The 14,043-nt window shown below is 64.4% G+C and overlaps 2 protein-coding genes across 3 annotated transcripts in view; one reads left to right on the top strand and one right to left on the bottom strand.

The window, feature by feature from the left end:
* The window catches only part of LOC308050401 (cyclic AMP-dependent transcription factor ATF-7), a 51,799-nt gene extending 50,103 nt beyond the window's left edge, over positions 1–1,696 (top strand). The window contains exon 12 of the mRNA XM_080360508.1: positions 14–1,696. Within this exon, the coding sequence (XP_080216634.1) occupies positions 14–228 (215 nt within the window). The 3' untranslated portion in view covers positions 229–1,696. The remainder of the gene's footprint in view (positions 1–13) is intronic.
* Positions 1,697–5,255: 3,559 nt separating this feature from the next.
* On the bottom strand, positions 5,256–12,047 carry TARBP2 (TARBP2 subunit of RISC loading complex). Of its 2 annotated transcripts, none has more exons than XM_080360710.1 (9): positions 11,964–12,047; positions 10,896–11,077; positions 9,542–9,647; positions 9,038–9,121; positions 8,819–8,891; positions 8,121–8,238; positions 7,904–8,031; positions 6,774–6,972; positions 5,256–5,707 (listed from the first exon to the last, which is right to left on the bottom strand). In XM_080360710.1, the coding sequence occupies exons 1-9, from the start codon at positions 12,014–12,016 to the stop codon at positions 5,550–5,552; spliced, it is 1,101 nt and encodes a 366-aa protein (XP_080216836.1). In that variant the 5' UTR covers positions 12,017–12,047; the 3' UTR covers positions 5,256–5,549. The 2 variants fall into 2 exon arrangements, with proteins under 2 accessions (XP_080216836.1, XP_080216837.1); XM_080360711.1 differs by having other exon boundaries at positions 10,896–11,065; positions 11,964–12,045.
* Between the last annotated feature and the right edge of the window lie 1,996 nt (positions 12,048–14,043).

Here is a 14,043-nt window from a genome sequence, read left to right as displayed (position 1 = left end):
CCCCGCGGCGCAGAGAGCCCGAAGGAGAGCGCGGAGCCCACGGGCTCCCCGGCGCCCGTCATCCAGCACAGCTCGGCCCCCAACGGGCTCAGCGCCCGCTCGGCCGCCGAAGCCGTCGCCACCTCGGTGCTGGCGCAGATGGCCACGCAAAGGACAGAACTGGCGCTGCCGGCGCCGGCACCGGCCCCGGTCATCATGGCCCCACAGTCCCAATCCGCCGGTAGATGATGTCCCGGCAGAGCCCACCGGAGAGACTCACCACAAACAGCCCCGCCGGGATCCAGTTCTTCTTCTTCTTCTTTTTGGTTGATTTTGTTGGTTGGTTTGGTGTTTTTTTCAAGTTGAAGGGCAGCTACGGCTTCTCCCACCGTTCGGCTCCAACGGCGGCGCCACCCTCCGCTCCACGAGCCGCCACATCGGACCCAAACGCTTGGAAAACCCCCAAAAAGGGGCATTTCCAAGCAGCGGTTGCGTTAACACTAAACCCTCCAAGCCTGGGGGAGCCCCCTATGGCGCTGCCGCTCTTGGGGCGTCCCCCCGTCCCTCCTTGTCCTCTCGGTGACGGGAAACGCGGCTGTGACGTTGAGCCGGTGCATTGTAATTGGAACAACGTGTTGCTTCCAGGCTCCGGCTCCACCACCTGAACAAAACCCCCCGGAGGCCGAAGGATCGAGGTTCATCGCACCCCAAACTCGCTCCCGAGATCCCAACGGGTCGTTTCGGAAGCGACAAATCGCCATCAATGGGTTTGTGTTGGGGACGCGGGGCTGATGGGGGGGACACACTTTGCCGGTGTCAATGTGCTGGTGCCACCGAAGGAAAAGGGACCGTCCGTCTGTCCTGGCGGCGCTCGCGCTCCCCTACGCTCAATTGGTGCTGAGCTGGGAATAACACGAGCCCCAAATTCCGCTCCCAAATCCACCCCACAAACCCCATTCCCACCATCGTCTCCTTTGCGTAACCTCAACGACCGTAGGATCGGTGCCTTAAACCCCTCGCCTGTCGCACCCCGTGGCGCCTCTTTTTCCCGCTTTTCCCTCTTTTTCCTCCATTATCTCCTGCTCTGGGCGACGGAGCAGCCGCCGCTCCCTGACCGGAGCACCCGCAGCGCTTCCAATTCCACATCGCCGGCGGCAAAACCACCCTCGCTGTTGGTAAAACCCGCGGCGCCGGAGCCACCCGCTCTTCCTCCTCCTTCTCTTCCTCCTCCTCAGGTCGCACTCGCCACTTTTGCGCCAAGTTTGGGTCAAAGCGCTCGGTTTCCCGACCCGTGGGCTCCGTCTTCTCCGGGTTTCCCAGCCGCGGTGTCTCCGGGTTCGTTTTCTCCGCTTGTCCCCATTGTCACTTTAAGTGTCACTTCTGCATCATTCACACCCCCCCGGACCCGCCAGTTGCTTCTCTAAAGCGTTTTCAGCTTTAATGTATTTCGGCTCTTAACACCCCCGTGGGTTCATGTTCACCGAGGGGGGGATCGGGACACCCTAAAGCTGGAACAAAAGGGGAATCGGGAGCTTTTTAGGGGCTGGGGGTGCAGAAAACCCGCCCCAAAAAAGGGCTAAAACCACCCCGTTTTGAGCAAAAGGATTTACGGGGCGCTCGGAAACGAGCGTCCGTCTGTCTGGCCAGGGAGAGCGGGAATGACGGAAACGCAATGGAAAGCCCGTCGGGTCCTTTGTGGGGCTGGGGGTTGGGACGAGGGGACAGCGAGGGGACAATTCGGGGCAGCGTTTGCATGGAACGCGGCACCTTCCCCCTCTTCTTGTGACCTTTGGGGACTAAAACCCACCCGGTTTTGTGTGCCGGGGGAGCCAAGAGCAGCCGCGCGTCCCACAAAGCGCTTGGGGGGGTCTGGAGGTGGCCCCAATGTCCCCGGTGTCCCCTTGAACCCTCATTGCATGTTTTTCGCCTTGAAAACGCGCGAAACACTGAAAACGCCTCGTCCTCCTCTTCCTCCTCCCCCCCGGCTTCCCCAGAGCACAGACACGCTTCACTTTGGGGTATTTTGGGTTGGAAAGATGGGATTTCCAACAGGTTGGTGCCGCGGGGTCCCCCCCACCCCTCGCCGGCCTCCACATCGCTCAGCATTGGGGTTTAATGGGGGTTTTGGGGGGTTCAGTGCCGCCGTCTCCCCCCAAACCGGCCCCTTGGTTCCCATTCCAGTGGCTCAGCTGGGGAACGTGTCACTTTTAGACTTGTGGACCCGTTTCTCTTTGTCCCCCCCCCCCCATTTTGGCAGCGGTGACGCTCTCAGCTCCCAAAACACACCCAGGAGGTGACAGCGGGACCGACGGTCCCCGTGTCCCCTTGTCCCCGCCCCCAGCTGCTTTGTAGCACGAGCTTTGACGATCAATAATGGAAGAAGCCAAGAAAAAATGACCCCCCCCAAAAAAAAGTGTAACCAGGAGGGTGTAGTATCTATAAAACCTACATATCTATGCGTATATACAGACTATATAGACATATATCGAACGGATGCGCAGCTCTTTACGCTGGGTTTTGAGCTGTAAACCCCCCCCCCAGGTGTCCCCCCCTGCACGGGCTCCTGTGAGCGGGTCCTCACAGGGACCTGGGGACATGGGGGGACACATCCCACCCCCCCGCCACCTCGTACCAAACATGTAATGTGCCTTTTATTTATGCTGCAAATATAACATTAAAATATTACCCAGGACACGGTGGCTGCGGCTTCTGCTTCCGCCCGGTGTCACCCGCGCCGGGGACGGTGTCACCTGACGGGGGACACGGGGTGGTGGTCACTGGGAAGGGTGACAGTGCTGGCGGTGACGATGTGGGTGACAGCGTCCGGCCACTGGAGACATCACGGGGTTGTCACCAACCTGAGTGACACCGTCCGGCTGTTGGAGCTTAATGGGGGCACCCTGGGGTTGTCACCAACCCGGGTGACGCCGTCCGGCTGTTGGAGCTTAATGGGGACACCGTGGGGTTGTCACCAACCTGGGTGACACCGTCTGGCCATCAGAGCTTAATGGGGGCACCACAGGGTTGTCACCAACCTGAGTGACACCATCCGGCCATTGGAGCTTGATGGGGACACCGTGGGGTTGTCACCAACCTGGGTGACACCGTCCGGCTGTTGGAGCTTAATGGGGGCACCGCGAGGTTGTCACCAATGTGGGTGACACTGTCTGGCCATTAGAGACACCACAGGGTTGTCACCAACCTGGGTGACGCTGTCCGGCTGTTGGAGCTTAATGGGGACACCGTGGGGTTGTCACCAACCTGGGTGACACCGTCTGGCTGTTGGAGCTTAATGGGGACACCGCAGGGTTGTCACCAACCTGAGTGACACCGTCCGGCTGTTGGAGCTTAATGGGGACACCACGGGCTTGTCACCAACCTGGGTTACACCATCTGGCCATCGGAGCTTAATGAAGACACCGTGGAGCTGTCACCAACCCGGGTGACACAGCAGGTGAGCCCACTCGGGGAGGGGGACACGGGGGGACCCGCAGCGGCCCGGGACACCCTCGGGCCGAGCGTTTGGGGCCATTCCAGCGGGATTTGGGTCGGAGGGAGCGGGTGGGAGCCGCGGCCGCTCCGTCGGGGCTGCAGGAGCGCGGAGCGGCCACGCGGTGGCGACAACGAGTCACGTCGGGGGTCCCGAACCGGCGTTGGGGGGGGGGTCCCGCTTTCGGGGGGTCCCTGTGCAGGGTGGGGGGTCCCGGGGCCGGGCGGGGGGTCCCAGGCTGCCCCGCCGGTCCCGGTTGAGGGTGGCGGGAGGGGTTGCGGGCCCCCCCGCATCCATCGGTGCGTCCCCGGGAGCGGCTGTCGGCGGGTGTTAAATGCGTTTCATTAGCGGCGCCCGGCGGCGGCGGGGCCGGGATTGATCCCCGCGATCTCCCGCTCCCCCGGGACCCCCCCCGGCCCGGCCCCGGTTATAAGAAGCGGCGGCGGGTGGCGGCGGGGGGGGCCATGGCGGGGCCGCGGCTGCTGCTGCTGCTGCTGCTGCTGCTGGGGACCGTTCGCTGCTGCCCCGGGGACCCCGACCCGGTGAGCGCAGCCCCGGGGAGGTTTGGTGGGGACCCCCGGGCTCGGCCCCCGCCCCGGTCACCCCGTCTGACCCCCCACAGGCTGCCGCCCCCCCGGGACCGCCCGACGCCGCCGCTGCCGCTCTGGGCGCGCTGCTCCGGTCCCTGCAGCGCCCCCCCGGGACCCCCCCGCCGCAGAGGTGAGCGGGACCGGGGACACCGGGGGGGACACCGGGGGGGACTCGGGGGGGACACTGGGGGGGACCCGGGGGGGACACCGCGGGGACACCGGGGGTTTGGGGACACTGGGGGACAAAGGGTTGGGGAGGGTCTTGTGGGTTTATGGGCACCCAGAGGGGACAGTGGGATGGGTGTCCCTGTGTCTGTCTGTCCCTGTGTCTGTCTGTCCCTGTGTCTGCCTCCCTTAGTGTCCGTCTGTCCCTGTGTCTGCCTCCCTTGATGTCCATCTGTCCCTGTTAGTGTCCATGTGTCCCCGTGTCTGTCCCTGTGCTCCCGAGTCCGTCTGTCCCTATTAGTTTTTGTCTGGCTCTGTCCCACGTGTCCGTCTGTCCCTCAGCCTGTTCCCGTCTGTCCCATCTGACCGTCTGTCCCTCCCCATCCGCCCAACCGTCCCCATGGCGCTCAGTCTGTCTCCTTCTGTCCGTCTGTCCCCCTTGTGCCTGTTCCATGTCCCTCTGTCCATCCCTCTGCATCCTCCTTTGTCCGTCACCACTTGTGCCCATCCGTCCCCCCCGAGCTGCGCCCGCGCATCCCTCTCCATTCATCCCCATCCGTCTGTCCCCGCGTGTCCCTGTCCGTCTGTCCAGCCAGCGGTGTCACCCACGCTGTCCCCATGGCAGGTTGGGGCCGGGGCCGCAGGGGGGGGTCCCGTCCCGGCTCAGCCCCCGCAGTTGGGACCCCCCAGCCGCCCCGTTCTGGACCATGGCGATACCGCAGCGCTTCGGCCGCCGCCGCTGAGCGTCCGTCTGTCCGGCCGGCAAGTCATCCGTGGGTCCGTCGTGAGTCTGTCCATCCCTGGGTCCGTCCGTCAGTCCATGGGTCTGTCCATGGGTTTGTCCGTCACCCAATAAACTGTCACCTCTCACCCCCCGATGCTCGCTCTGGTTTTGCCCCTTGGCGGGGGGGGGGGACGGGACCTGCCCCCCCTTTTCCCCCAAAACACCCCCCAAGTGCCCCCCCTGCGCCCCCCCATAAAGACGCCGACGCCGGGAGTTACAAACCCCCCCAGCTTTATTCCTGGGGGGCTGGTTGGACCCTCCTCACCGGGGTGGGACAGAAGGTGCCCCCAAAGCCCTGAGGTCTGTCCAAGGTGGTGGTGGGGGGGGGTGCGTCTGTCCATCTGTCTGCCCGTCCCACAGCTGTGTCTGTCTGTCCATGGGGGAGGGGGGGTGCATCCACCAGTGCGTCCAGAGCTACGTCGGTCGGTCCGTCTGTAGGTCTGTCTGGGTGTCTGTGGGTCTGCCCCGGTGTCGGTGGGCACGGGGGGTGTCGGGGGGTGCCGAGGGGTGCTGAGGGGTGTCAGGGGGTGCCGGGGGGGTCTCACTTGCCCCCCGCCATGATGCGCAGGTACTGGAGGGCGTTGCGGGCGGCCTGCGAGCGGGCGCCGTCGCGGGAGGCGCCGGAGCCGTGGCACACGGTGGCCGGTTGTGTCGACAGCTCCACCAGGCACTGGTGCAGCCCACTGAGGCTCAGCGCGTCTGGGGGGGACAAGGGACACGGCACATCACCCCCCCCCAAAACAGCTGTAACCCCCCCAGTGTCCCCGATACTCCCTTAGGGACAACCCTGGTGTGTCCATGTCCCCCATTAACCCCTCAGGGACACCCCAGTGTCCCTGTGTCCCCCATTAACCCCTTAGGGACACTCCAGGGTCCTAGTGTCCCCCATTAACATCTCAGGGACACCTCCAGTGTCCCTGTGTCCCCCATTAGCCCCTTAGGGACACCCCCAGGGTCCTAGTGTCTCCCATTAACCCCTTAGGGACACCTGCAGGATCCCAGTGTCCCCCATTAACCCCTTAGGGACACTCCCAGGGTCCCAGTGTCCCGCATTAACCCCTTAGGGACACTCCCAGGGTGCCAGTGTCCCCCATTAACCCCTTAGGGACACTCCCAGGGTCCTGGTGTCCCCCATTAACCCCTCAGAGACACCCCCAGGGTCTCAGTGTCCCCCATTAACCCTTTACGGACACCCTAGGGTCCTAGTGTCCCCCATTAACCCCTTAGAGACACCCCCAGTGTGCCAGTGTCCCCCATTAACCCCTTAGGGACACTCCCAGGGTCCTAGTGTCCCCCATTAACCCCCTAGGGACACCCCTAGGGTCCCAGTGTCCCCCATTAACCCCTCAGGGACACCCCCAGGGTCCCGGTGTCCCCCATTAACCCTTTACGGACACCCCAGGGTCCTAGTGTCCCCCATTAACATCTCAGGGACACCCCAGGATCCTAGTGTCCCCCATTAACCCCTCAGGGACACCCTCAGGGTCCCGGTGTCCCCCATTAACCCTTTACGGACACCCCAGGGTCCTAGTGTCCCCCATTAACCCCTTAGGGACACCCGCAGGATCCTAGTGTCCCCCATTAACCCCTCAGGGACACCCCCAGGGTCCCAGTGTCCCCCATTAACCCTTTACGGACACCCCAGGGTCCCAGTGGCCCCCATTAACATCTCAGGGACACCCCCAGGGTCCCAGTGTCCCCCATTAACCCCTCAGGGACACCCCAGGGTCCCCCATTACCCCCCTGGCGGGGGCCGGGGTCTCACCGATGTCGAGGTAGCTGATGGCGAAGCTCTGCTCCTCGGAGAGCTCCTGCAGGAGGGCGCAGGCGCCCGCCCCCGCCGCGGGGGGGGCCAGGGGGCGGCTCCGCAGCTGCAGCAGCTTCTCCCCGGCCGAGTTGCGCAGGGAGTCCCACGTACAGCCCGGGGGGGGGCGGCCGCGCAGCCCCTCCAGCCGCGGTCCTGCCTGCGGGGGGACAGGGGACGTGGGGACACGCAGGCGGGGACATGGGGGACACCCAAGCGACATGGGGCTCAGGGACCCTCTGGACCCCCGCGTGGGGATATGGGGGCTCAGGGACCTCCTGAGTCCCGTGCAGGGACACACAAGGGACCTCGAGGTGGCCATGTGTCCCCTGTTAACCCCTTGGGGTAACCCCAAGGTGCCCGTGTCCCCCGTTAACCACTCAGGGACACCCCTAGTGTCCCCCATTAACCTCTCAGGGACACCCCCAGGGTCCTAGTGTCCCCCATTAACTCCTTGGGACACCCCCAGGGTCCCCATGTCCCCCCGCTTAACCTCTTGGCATGCCTTTGTCCCCTGTTAACCCCTTGGGGTGACCCTAGAGTGCCCATATCCCCTATTAACCACTCAGGGACATCCCCAGGGTCCCCATGTCCCTCCCATTAACCTCTTGGGGTGACTTCAGGGTGCCTATGTCCCCTGTTAACCCCTTGGGGTGACCCCGGGGTGCCTGTGTCCCCTATTAACCCCTCGGGGACACCCCCGAGGTCCTGGTGTCACCCACTGACCCCTTAGAAACACCCCCAGGGTGTCCCCTATTAACTCCTCAGGGACACCCCAGGGTCCCCATGTCCCCCCTGTTAACCCCTTAGGGTGACCCCGGGGTGCCTGTGTCCCCTATTAACCCCTCGGGGACACCCCCGAGGTCCTGGTGTCACCCACTGACCCCTTAGAGACACCCCCAGGGTGTCCCCTATTAACTCCTCAGGGACACCCCAGGGTCCCCATGTCCCCCCTGTTAACCCCTTAGGGTGACCCCCGGGTGCCTGTGTCCCCTATTAACCCCTCGAGGACACCCCCAGGGTCCTTGTATCCTCCGTTAGCCCCTTGGGGACACCCCCGGTGTCCCCACGTCCCCCAGCCCGGGCGGTACCATGCAAAACTGCTCCTCATCCCCCTCGGCCTCGCTGCCGTTCTGCGGCTCCATGGGGACGTTGTGGATCCGCACCAGCATCTTGGCGGCCGCGTCGCGCTTCGCCAGCTTCTTGGAGGTGCCGCTGCCTGCGGGGAGGGGACAAGGGACACCGGGGTGAACCTGGGACCCTCTCCCGCGTCCCCATGTGTCCCCCATGTCCCTTTTGTCCCCGTACCGATCTCCACGAAGCGCTCGACGCGACAGGTCATGGTGAATTCCTTGCGATGCGCCGGCCCCGACTCCTGCGTCACCGTGTACTCGGGCAGGCGCCAGCCCTTCTGCACCACCAGCTCCTGGGGGGGGGGGACATGAGGATTAGGGGGGGACAGGGACAGGGGGATGGCCTGAAATGGGGAGAACTGGCCCCAAAAAGGAGGCGCTGGCCTTGAAATGGGGAGGGACGGCTGTGAAAATGGGGATGCTGGGCGCAAAATGGGGAGAACGGTCACTAAAGTAGGGGTGGCTGTAGCCAGAATGGGGATAAGTGGCCCCAAAATGGGGATGTCACCAAAATGGGGATAGATGTCATCAAAATGGGGATAAATGTCCCCAAAATAGGGATAACCATCCCAAATAGGGATAAGCATCCCAAAATGGGGATAACTGTCCCCAAACCAGAGAGAACCGTCCCCTAAATGGCGCCAATTGTCCCCAAAATAGGGAAAATGTCCCCAGAAGGAGCACAAGTCCCCCCAGCTGGAGAAACGCAGCCCCCAAATGTCCCCGCCCCCCACAAATGGGTCAGGGCACCCCCAAAGGGACCTGCCCCCCCACAATGGGGATGTCGAGCCCCAAAACCGCCCTGTTACCCCCAAAATGGGGCTGGGGGGGACACGTGTGTCTCCTCTTGTCCCAGCCCGTGGTGTTACCCACCTGCAGAGCCCCCACGGGGTTACACTCCGACTGGGGGGGGGACACGGGCGGCTTCATGTCCAGGGGGGTGCCCCTGGTTTGGGGGGGACAAAGGGACACAGTGTGAGGGGGGGGTGGCTCTGAGCACCCCATAATGCCAGAGCCCCCCGTGTTGGGGAGATAAAGAGGTAAAATGGGGTGCTGGGGGTTTTGGGGGGTGGGTGCCACCCACGCTGTTACCTGGGTGAGGTGGGGGGGGCGGCGGGTGCTGGGGGGGCAGCGGGGGGGCCGGGCTCAGCTGGGGGCTCTGGGGGGAAAGGAGAGCTTGGGGAGAAAAGGGGAGATGTTAACACCCTGGATGGGCCCCCCCAAACCCACCCCCAGCCCCCCAAATCCTCCCAGCCCCCCCCCAGCACCCCCAGCCCCCCAGATGCTACTGGCAACCCCCTGGTATACCCACCCCCCCAGGCACCCCCAATTCTCTTGGCTCCCCTAAGACACCCCTAAACGCCCCCCTGGACACCCCCAAACCCAATTAAGCTCCCCAACTCCCCCAAAATCCCTTGGGGGGGGCCCTGGCACCCCCACTCACCCTGTGTACCCCCAAACCCACTGCGGTACCCAGCACCCCAGGGGTACCCCAAACCACCTGTGTGCTCCACCCAGCACCCCAAAGTCCCCCCACCCTCCCCAAACCCCACCCTGGCCCCCCCCAGCACCCCGGGGGACCCCGTCCCCCCCAACCTGGGCTCCTCGGGGCTGGGGGGGTCCAGCATGTCCCCCCCTTTGAGCAGCTTCAGCGCCACCTCCGCCGCTTTGTGCTTCGCCGCCTTCTTGCTGGGGCCCTGCCCTGGGGGGGGACACGGGGGATGAGCCAAAATGGGGAGAACCGGCCCCAAAACGGGGAGCACTGGCACCAAAATGGGCTAAACACCCCCCCTAAATAGGGATAACTGTCCCCAAATGGGGATTTATGTCCCCAAATGGGGATAACCACCCTCAAAATAGACCCCACCCCCCACCCCGGGTGGCATGAGGGATGGGGACAACCCGGCAGGTTTTGGGGACACCCAGCAGGTTTTTGGGGACAACCCAGCAGGTTTTGGGGCACAACTTGACAGATTTTGGGGGACAACCTGGCAGGTTTCTGGGGACAACCCGGCAGATTTTTTGGGGACAATCTGGAAGGTTTTGGGGCACAACTTGACAGATTTTTGGGGACAACCCGGTAGGTTTTTGGGGACAACCCGGCACATTTTTGGGGACAAACTGGCAGATTTTTGGGGACAACCCGGTAGGTTTTTGGGGACAACCCGGCAGGTTTTTGGGGACAACCTGGCAGGTTTTGGGGACACCCGGTAGGTTTTTGGGGACAACCTGGCACATTTTTGGGGACAAACTGGCAGATTTTTGGGGACAACCCGGCAGGTTTTTGGGGACACCCGGCAGGTTTTTGGGGACAACCTGGCAGGTTTTGGGGCACAACTTGACAGTTTTTTGGGACAACCCGGCAGGTTTTTGGGGACAAACTGGCAGATTTTTGGGGACAACCCAGCAGGTTTTAGGGACAACCCGGCAGGTTTTTGGGGACAAGAAGACAGATTTTTGGGGACAACCTGGCAGATTTTGGGGCACAACTTGACAGTTTTTTGGGACAACCCGGCAGGTTTTTGGGGACAACCCGGCAGGTTTTTGGAGACAACACAGCAGGTTTTGGGGCACAACTTGACAGATTTTTGGGGACAACCCGACAGGTTTTTGGGGGACAACCCGGCAGGTTTTGGGGACAACCTGGCAGGTTTTTGGGGACAACCCAGCAGGTTTTGGGGCACAACTTGACAGATTTTTTTGACAACCCAGCAGGTTTTTGGGGCACAACCCGGCAGGTTTTTGGGGACAAGAAGACAGATTTTTGGGGCAACACGGCAGGTTTTGGGGACAACCCGGCAGGTTTCTGGGGACAATGCGTCAGGTTTTGGGGACAACCCGGCAGATTTTTTGGGGACAACTTGGCAGGTTTTGGGGCACAACTTGACAGTTTTTTGGGCACAACTTGGCAGGTTTTTGGGGACACCCCGTGAGGTTTCTGGGGACCCACCGGTGCAGCTGATGTCCCCGACGGTGACGCGGAAGGTGAAGTTGGGCTGGTGGGCCTGTCCCTCGGCCTTGAGCAGGTCGTAGCCGGGGGTCTTGCCTACGCGCGTTCCATACTCCTGCAGCAGGCTGATGGGCGTCTTCCCGGGGCTGGCCGCCAGCATCTGCGCCAGGCTGGGGACAGGGCTGTCACCACCCCCCGGTCAGAGGGGACACTTGGGGGGGGGGGCGTATGGGCAGGGGGAATGGCCCTGGGGACATGGGGACAGGGTGGCTCTGAGGTGTAGTGTGGGGATGTGGGGATATGGGGACATGGGTGGCACTGAGATGTAGTGTGGGGACATGGGGATATGGGGACATGGGCACACGGGTGGCACTGAAATGCAATATGGGGACATGGGGACAGGGTGGCACTGAGATGTAGTGTGGGGATGTGGGGACATGGGGACATGGGGACAGGGTGGCACTGAGACATAGTGTGGGGACATGGGCACACGGGTGGCACTGAAATGTAATATGGGGACATGGGGATGGGTGGCACTGAGATGTAACATGGGGACATGGGGACAGGGGTGGCACTGAGATATAGTGTAGGGATGTGGGGGCATGGGGACATGGGGACAGGGTGGCACTATGTAGCATGGGGACATGGGTGGCACTGAGATGTAGCATGGGGACATGGGGACATGGGGACATGGGGACAGGGGACATGGGGACAGGGGGACAGGGGACATGGGGACAGGGGACATGGGGACAGGGGGCATGGGGACATGGGGACATCACCTCAGAGCATTGGGATATGGGGACAGGAGCGAAGCCACCACATGCATAAGGGACATGAGGACAGGGGTGACACCACCTCGGAGCACAGGGACGGGCTGGAGCCATCACATGCGTGGGGACACGGAGACCCCGGTCCAGGCCCGCGTCCCCCCCCTCCCCTCACGCAGCCCCGGGCCCGGTGCAGGCCGCAGCCTCCCCCCCGTCCCCCCGCAGCGCCACAACCGCGGGGCGGGCGGGCGGATCCCGGTTGTGGGGGGGTTACCCGGGTCGGGGAGGGGGGGTCCGGTACCTGGGGAAGCCGCCGCTCCGCCTGGCCCCGCCGCCCGCCCCCTCCTCGCTCATCCCCGCCGCGCTCCGGCCCGCCGCCGCGCCGCCCGCGCCGCCAGGGGGCGCAGGGCCCCGCTCCGCCGCGCCGCGGGGCACGACGGGAAAGCGGGGCCGCGGGGGGTTGTGGGAAGTGTAGTTCCGCAAGGGGGGCGGCGGCGGGGGAGCGGCGCAGGGAGAACTACGAGTCCCACAAGCCCCCGCGCGGGGGATGCTGGGAAGGTGGAGGACCGGAGGGGGGCGCTGCTTCAGCTTCCCCCTCTGGGCAGACAAGGGGAGTTAGGGATGGGGGGGGCAGCGGGTGGGTACAATGGGGACAGAGGGACAGGGACAGGGAGGACAGCGACAAAGGGCCATGGGGACAAAGGGACATGGGCACTGGGGCGCTGGAACCAGTAGGAATGGACTGGGAGGACTGGGAACAGACTGGAACAACAGGGACAGGGACACCCGGACTGGGAGGACTGGGAACAGACTGGAACAACAGGGACACCCTGACTGGGAGCACTGGGGACAGAGAGACACCCAGACTGGGAGGACTGGGAACAGACTGGAACAGCAGAGACGGGGACACCCAGACTGGGAGCACTGGGAACAGAGTGGAACAGCAGGGACAGGGACACCCGGACTGGGAGCACTGGGGACAGAGAGACACCCAGACTGGGAGGACTGGGAACAGACTGGAACAGCAGGGACGGGGACACCCAGACTGGGAGCACTGGGAACAGAGTGGAACAGCAGGGACAGGGACACCCGGACTGGGAGCACTGGGCTCGTACTGGGAGCGCTGGGGACAGAATCACACGTGGACTGGGAGCACTGGGAGTGCACTGGGGCCCCCGTGTGGCACCAGGACCAGCAGCAGACACCGGGGGGGTCCCAGTCCCAGTCCCGGTGCCGGGGGTCCGGGGGCACTGGGGGGTCCCGGTCCTGCTCCGGGGGGCGGTCCCGGTGCTGCCGGTACCACCGCGGGGGCCCCGGTGCCCGTACAGGGGTCCCGGTGGTCCCGGTGCGGGGGTCCCGGGGCCGGTCTGGGTGCTGGTCCGGTGTCCTGCGGCCGGTCGGGGGGGGGTCTCGGTGCGATTCGGGGGGCCCGATACCGGTACAGCGCTCCCAGTGTCGGTACAGGGGGCCCGGTGAGGGGTCCCGGTGCTGGTGTAGGGGTCTCGGTGCCATTCGGGATCCCGGTATAGCGGTCTCAGTGCCGGTACAAGGTTCCGGTGCATTCCCGGTGCTGGTCGGGAGGTCACGGTGCCTGTCGGGGGGTTCCAGTGTCGATGTGTACCAGGTGGGGGTCCCGATTCCATTCGGGGTCCTGGTGCGGTTGGGGGTCCGTGTGCCGCTGGAGGTCTCGGATCTGCTGTGATTTCGGGTCCCGGTGCAGTTGGGTTCCCGTGGCGTTGGGGGATCACGGTGCGGTTGGGGGTGTCGGTCCCGCTGTGATTCCGGGTCCCGGTGTCATTGGGGGTCCCGGTGCCAATTGGGGGTCCCGGTGCCCTTGGGGGTCCTGGTGCCACAGGGGGTGCCGGTTCTGCTGTGATTCCGGGTCCCAGTGCGGGTGGGGGTCTCGGTGCCATTCGGATCCCGGTGCCATAGGGGCTCCAGGTGCCGTTGGGGGTCCCGGTGCCGTTGGGGGTCCCGGTGCCATTGGGGGTCCTGGTGCCACAGGGGGTGCCGGTCCCGCTGTGATTCCAGGTCCCAGTGCGGTTGAGGGTCCCGGTGCCATTCGGGTCCCGGTGCCATAGGGGCTCCAGGTGCCGTTGGGGGTCCCGGTGCCGTTGGGGGTCCCGGTGCCATTGGGGTCCCGGTGCCGTTGGGGGTCCCGGTGCCATTGGGGTCCCGGTGCCTTTGGGGTGCCGGTGCCATTGGGGTGCCGGTGCCAATGGGGTGCCGGTCCCGCTGTGGTTCCGGTCCCGATGCCGTTGGAGGTCCCGGTGCCGTTGGGGGTCCCGGTACGGTTGAGGTCCCGGTGCCATTGGGGTGCCGGTGCCACTGGGGTGCCGGTGCCAATGGGGTGCCGGTCCCGCTGTGGTTCCGGTCCCGAT

The sequence above is a fragment of the Nesoenas mayeri genome (genome assembly GCF_963082525.1).
Source record: "Nesoenas mayeri genome assembly, chromosome: 28".
Taxonomy (NCBI): domain Eukaryota; kingdom Metazoa; phylum Chordata; class Aves; order Columbiformes; family Columbidae; genus Nesoenas; species Nesoenas mayeri.
The sequence above is the reverse complement of the archived record's forward strand: the minus strand, read 5'-3'. Positions and strand labels throughout refer to the sequence as shown.

Excerpts from the sequence above, each read along its gene's own strand:
- TARBP2 (XM_080360710.1), bottom strand. The coding sequence starts at position 12,016 with ATGAGCGAGGAGGGGGCGGGCGGCGGGGCCAGGCGGAGCGGCGGCTTC. Across the intron at positions 8,892-9,037 it reads GCCCCCCCCACCTCACCCAG|GGGCACCCCCCTGGACATGA; the intron begins GTAACAGCGTGG and ends CCCCCAAACCAG. Across the intron at positions 8,032-8,120 it reads CGAGCGCTTCGTGGAGATCG|GCAGCGGCACCTCCAAGAAG; the intron begins GTACGGGGACAA and ends CCCTCCCCGCAG.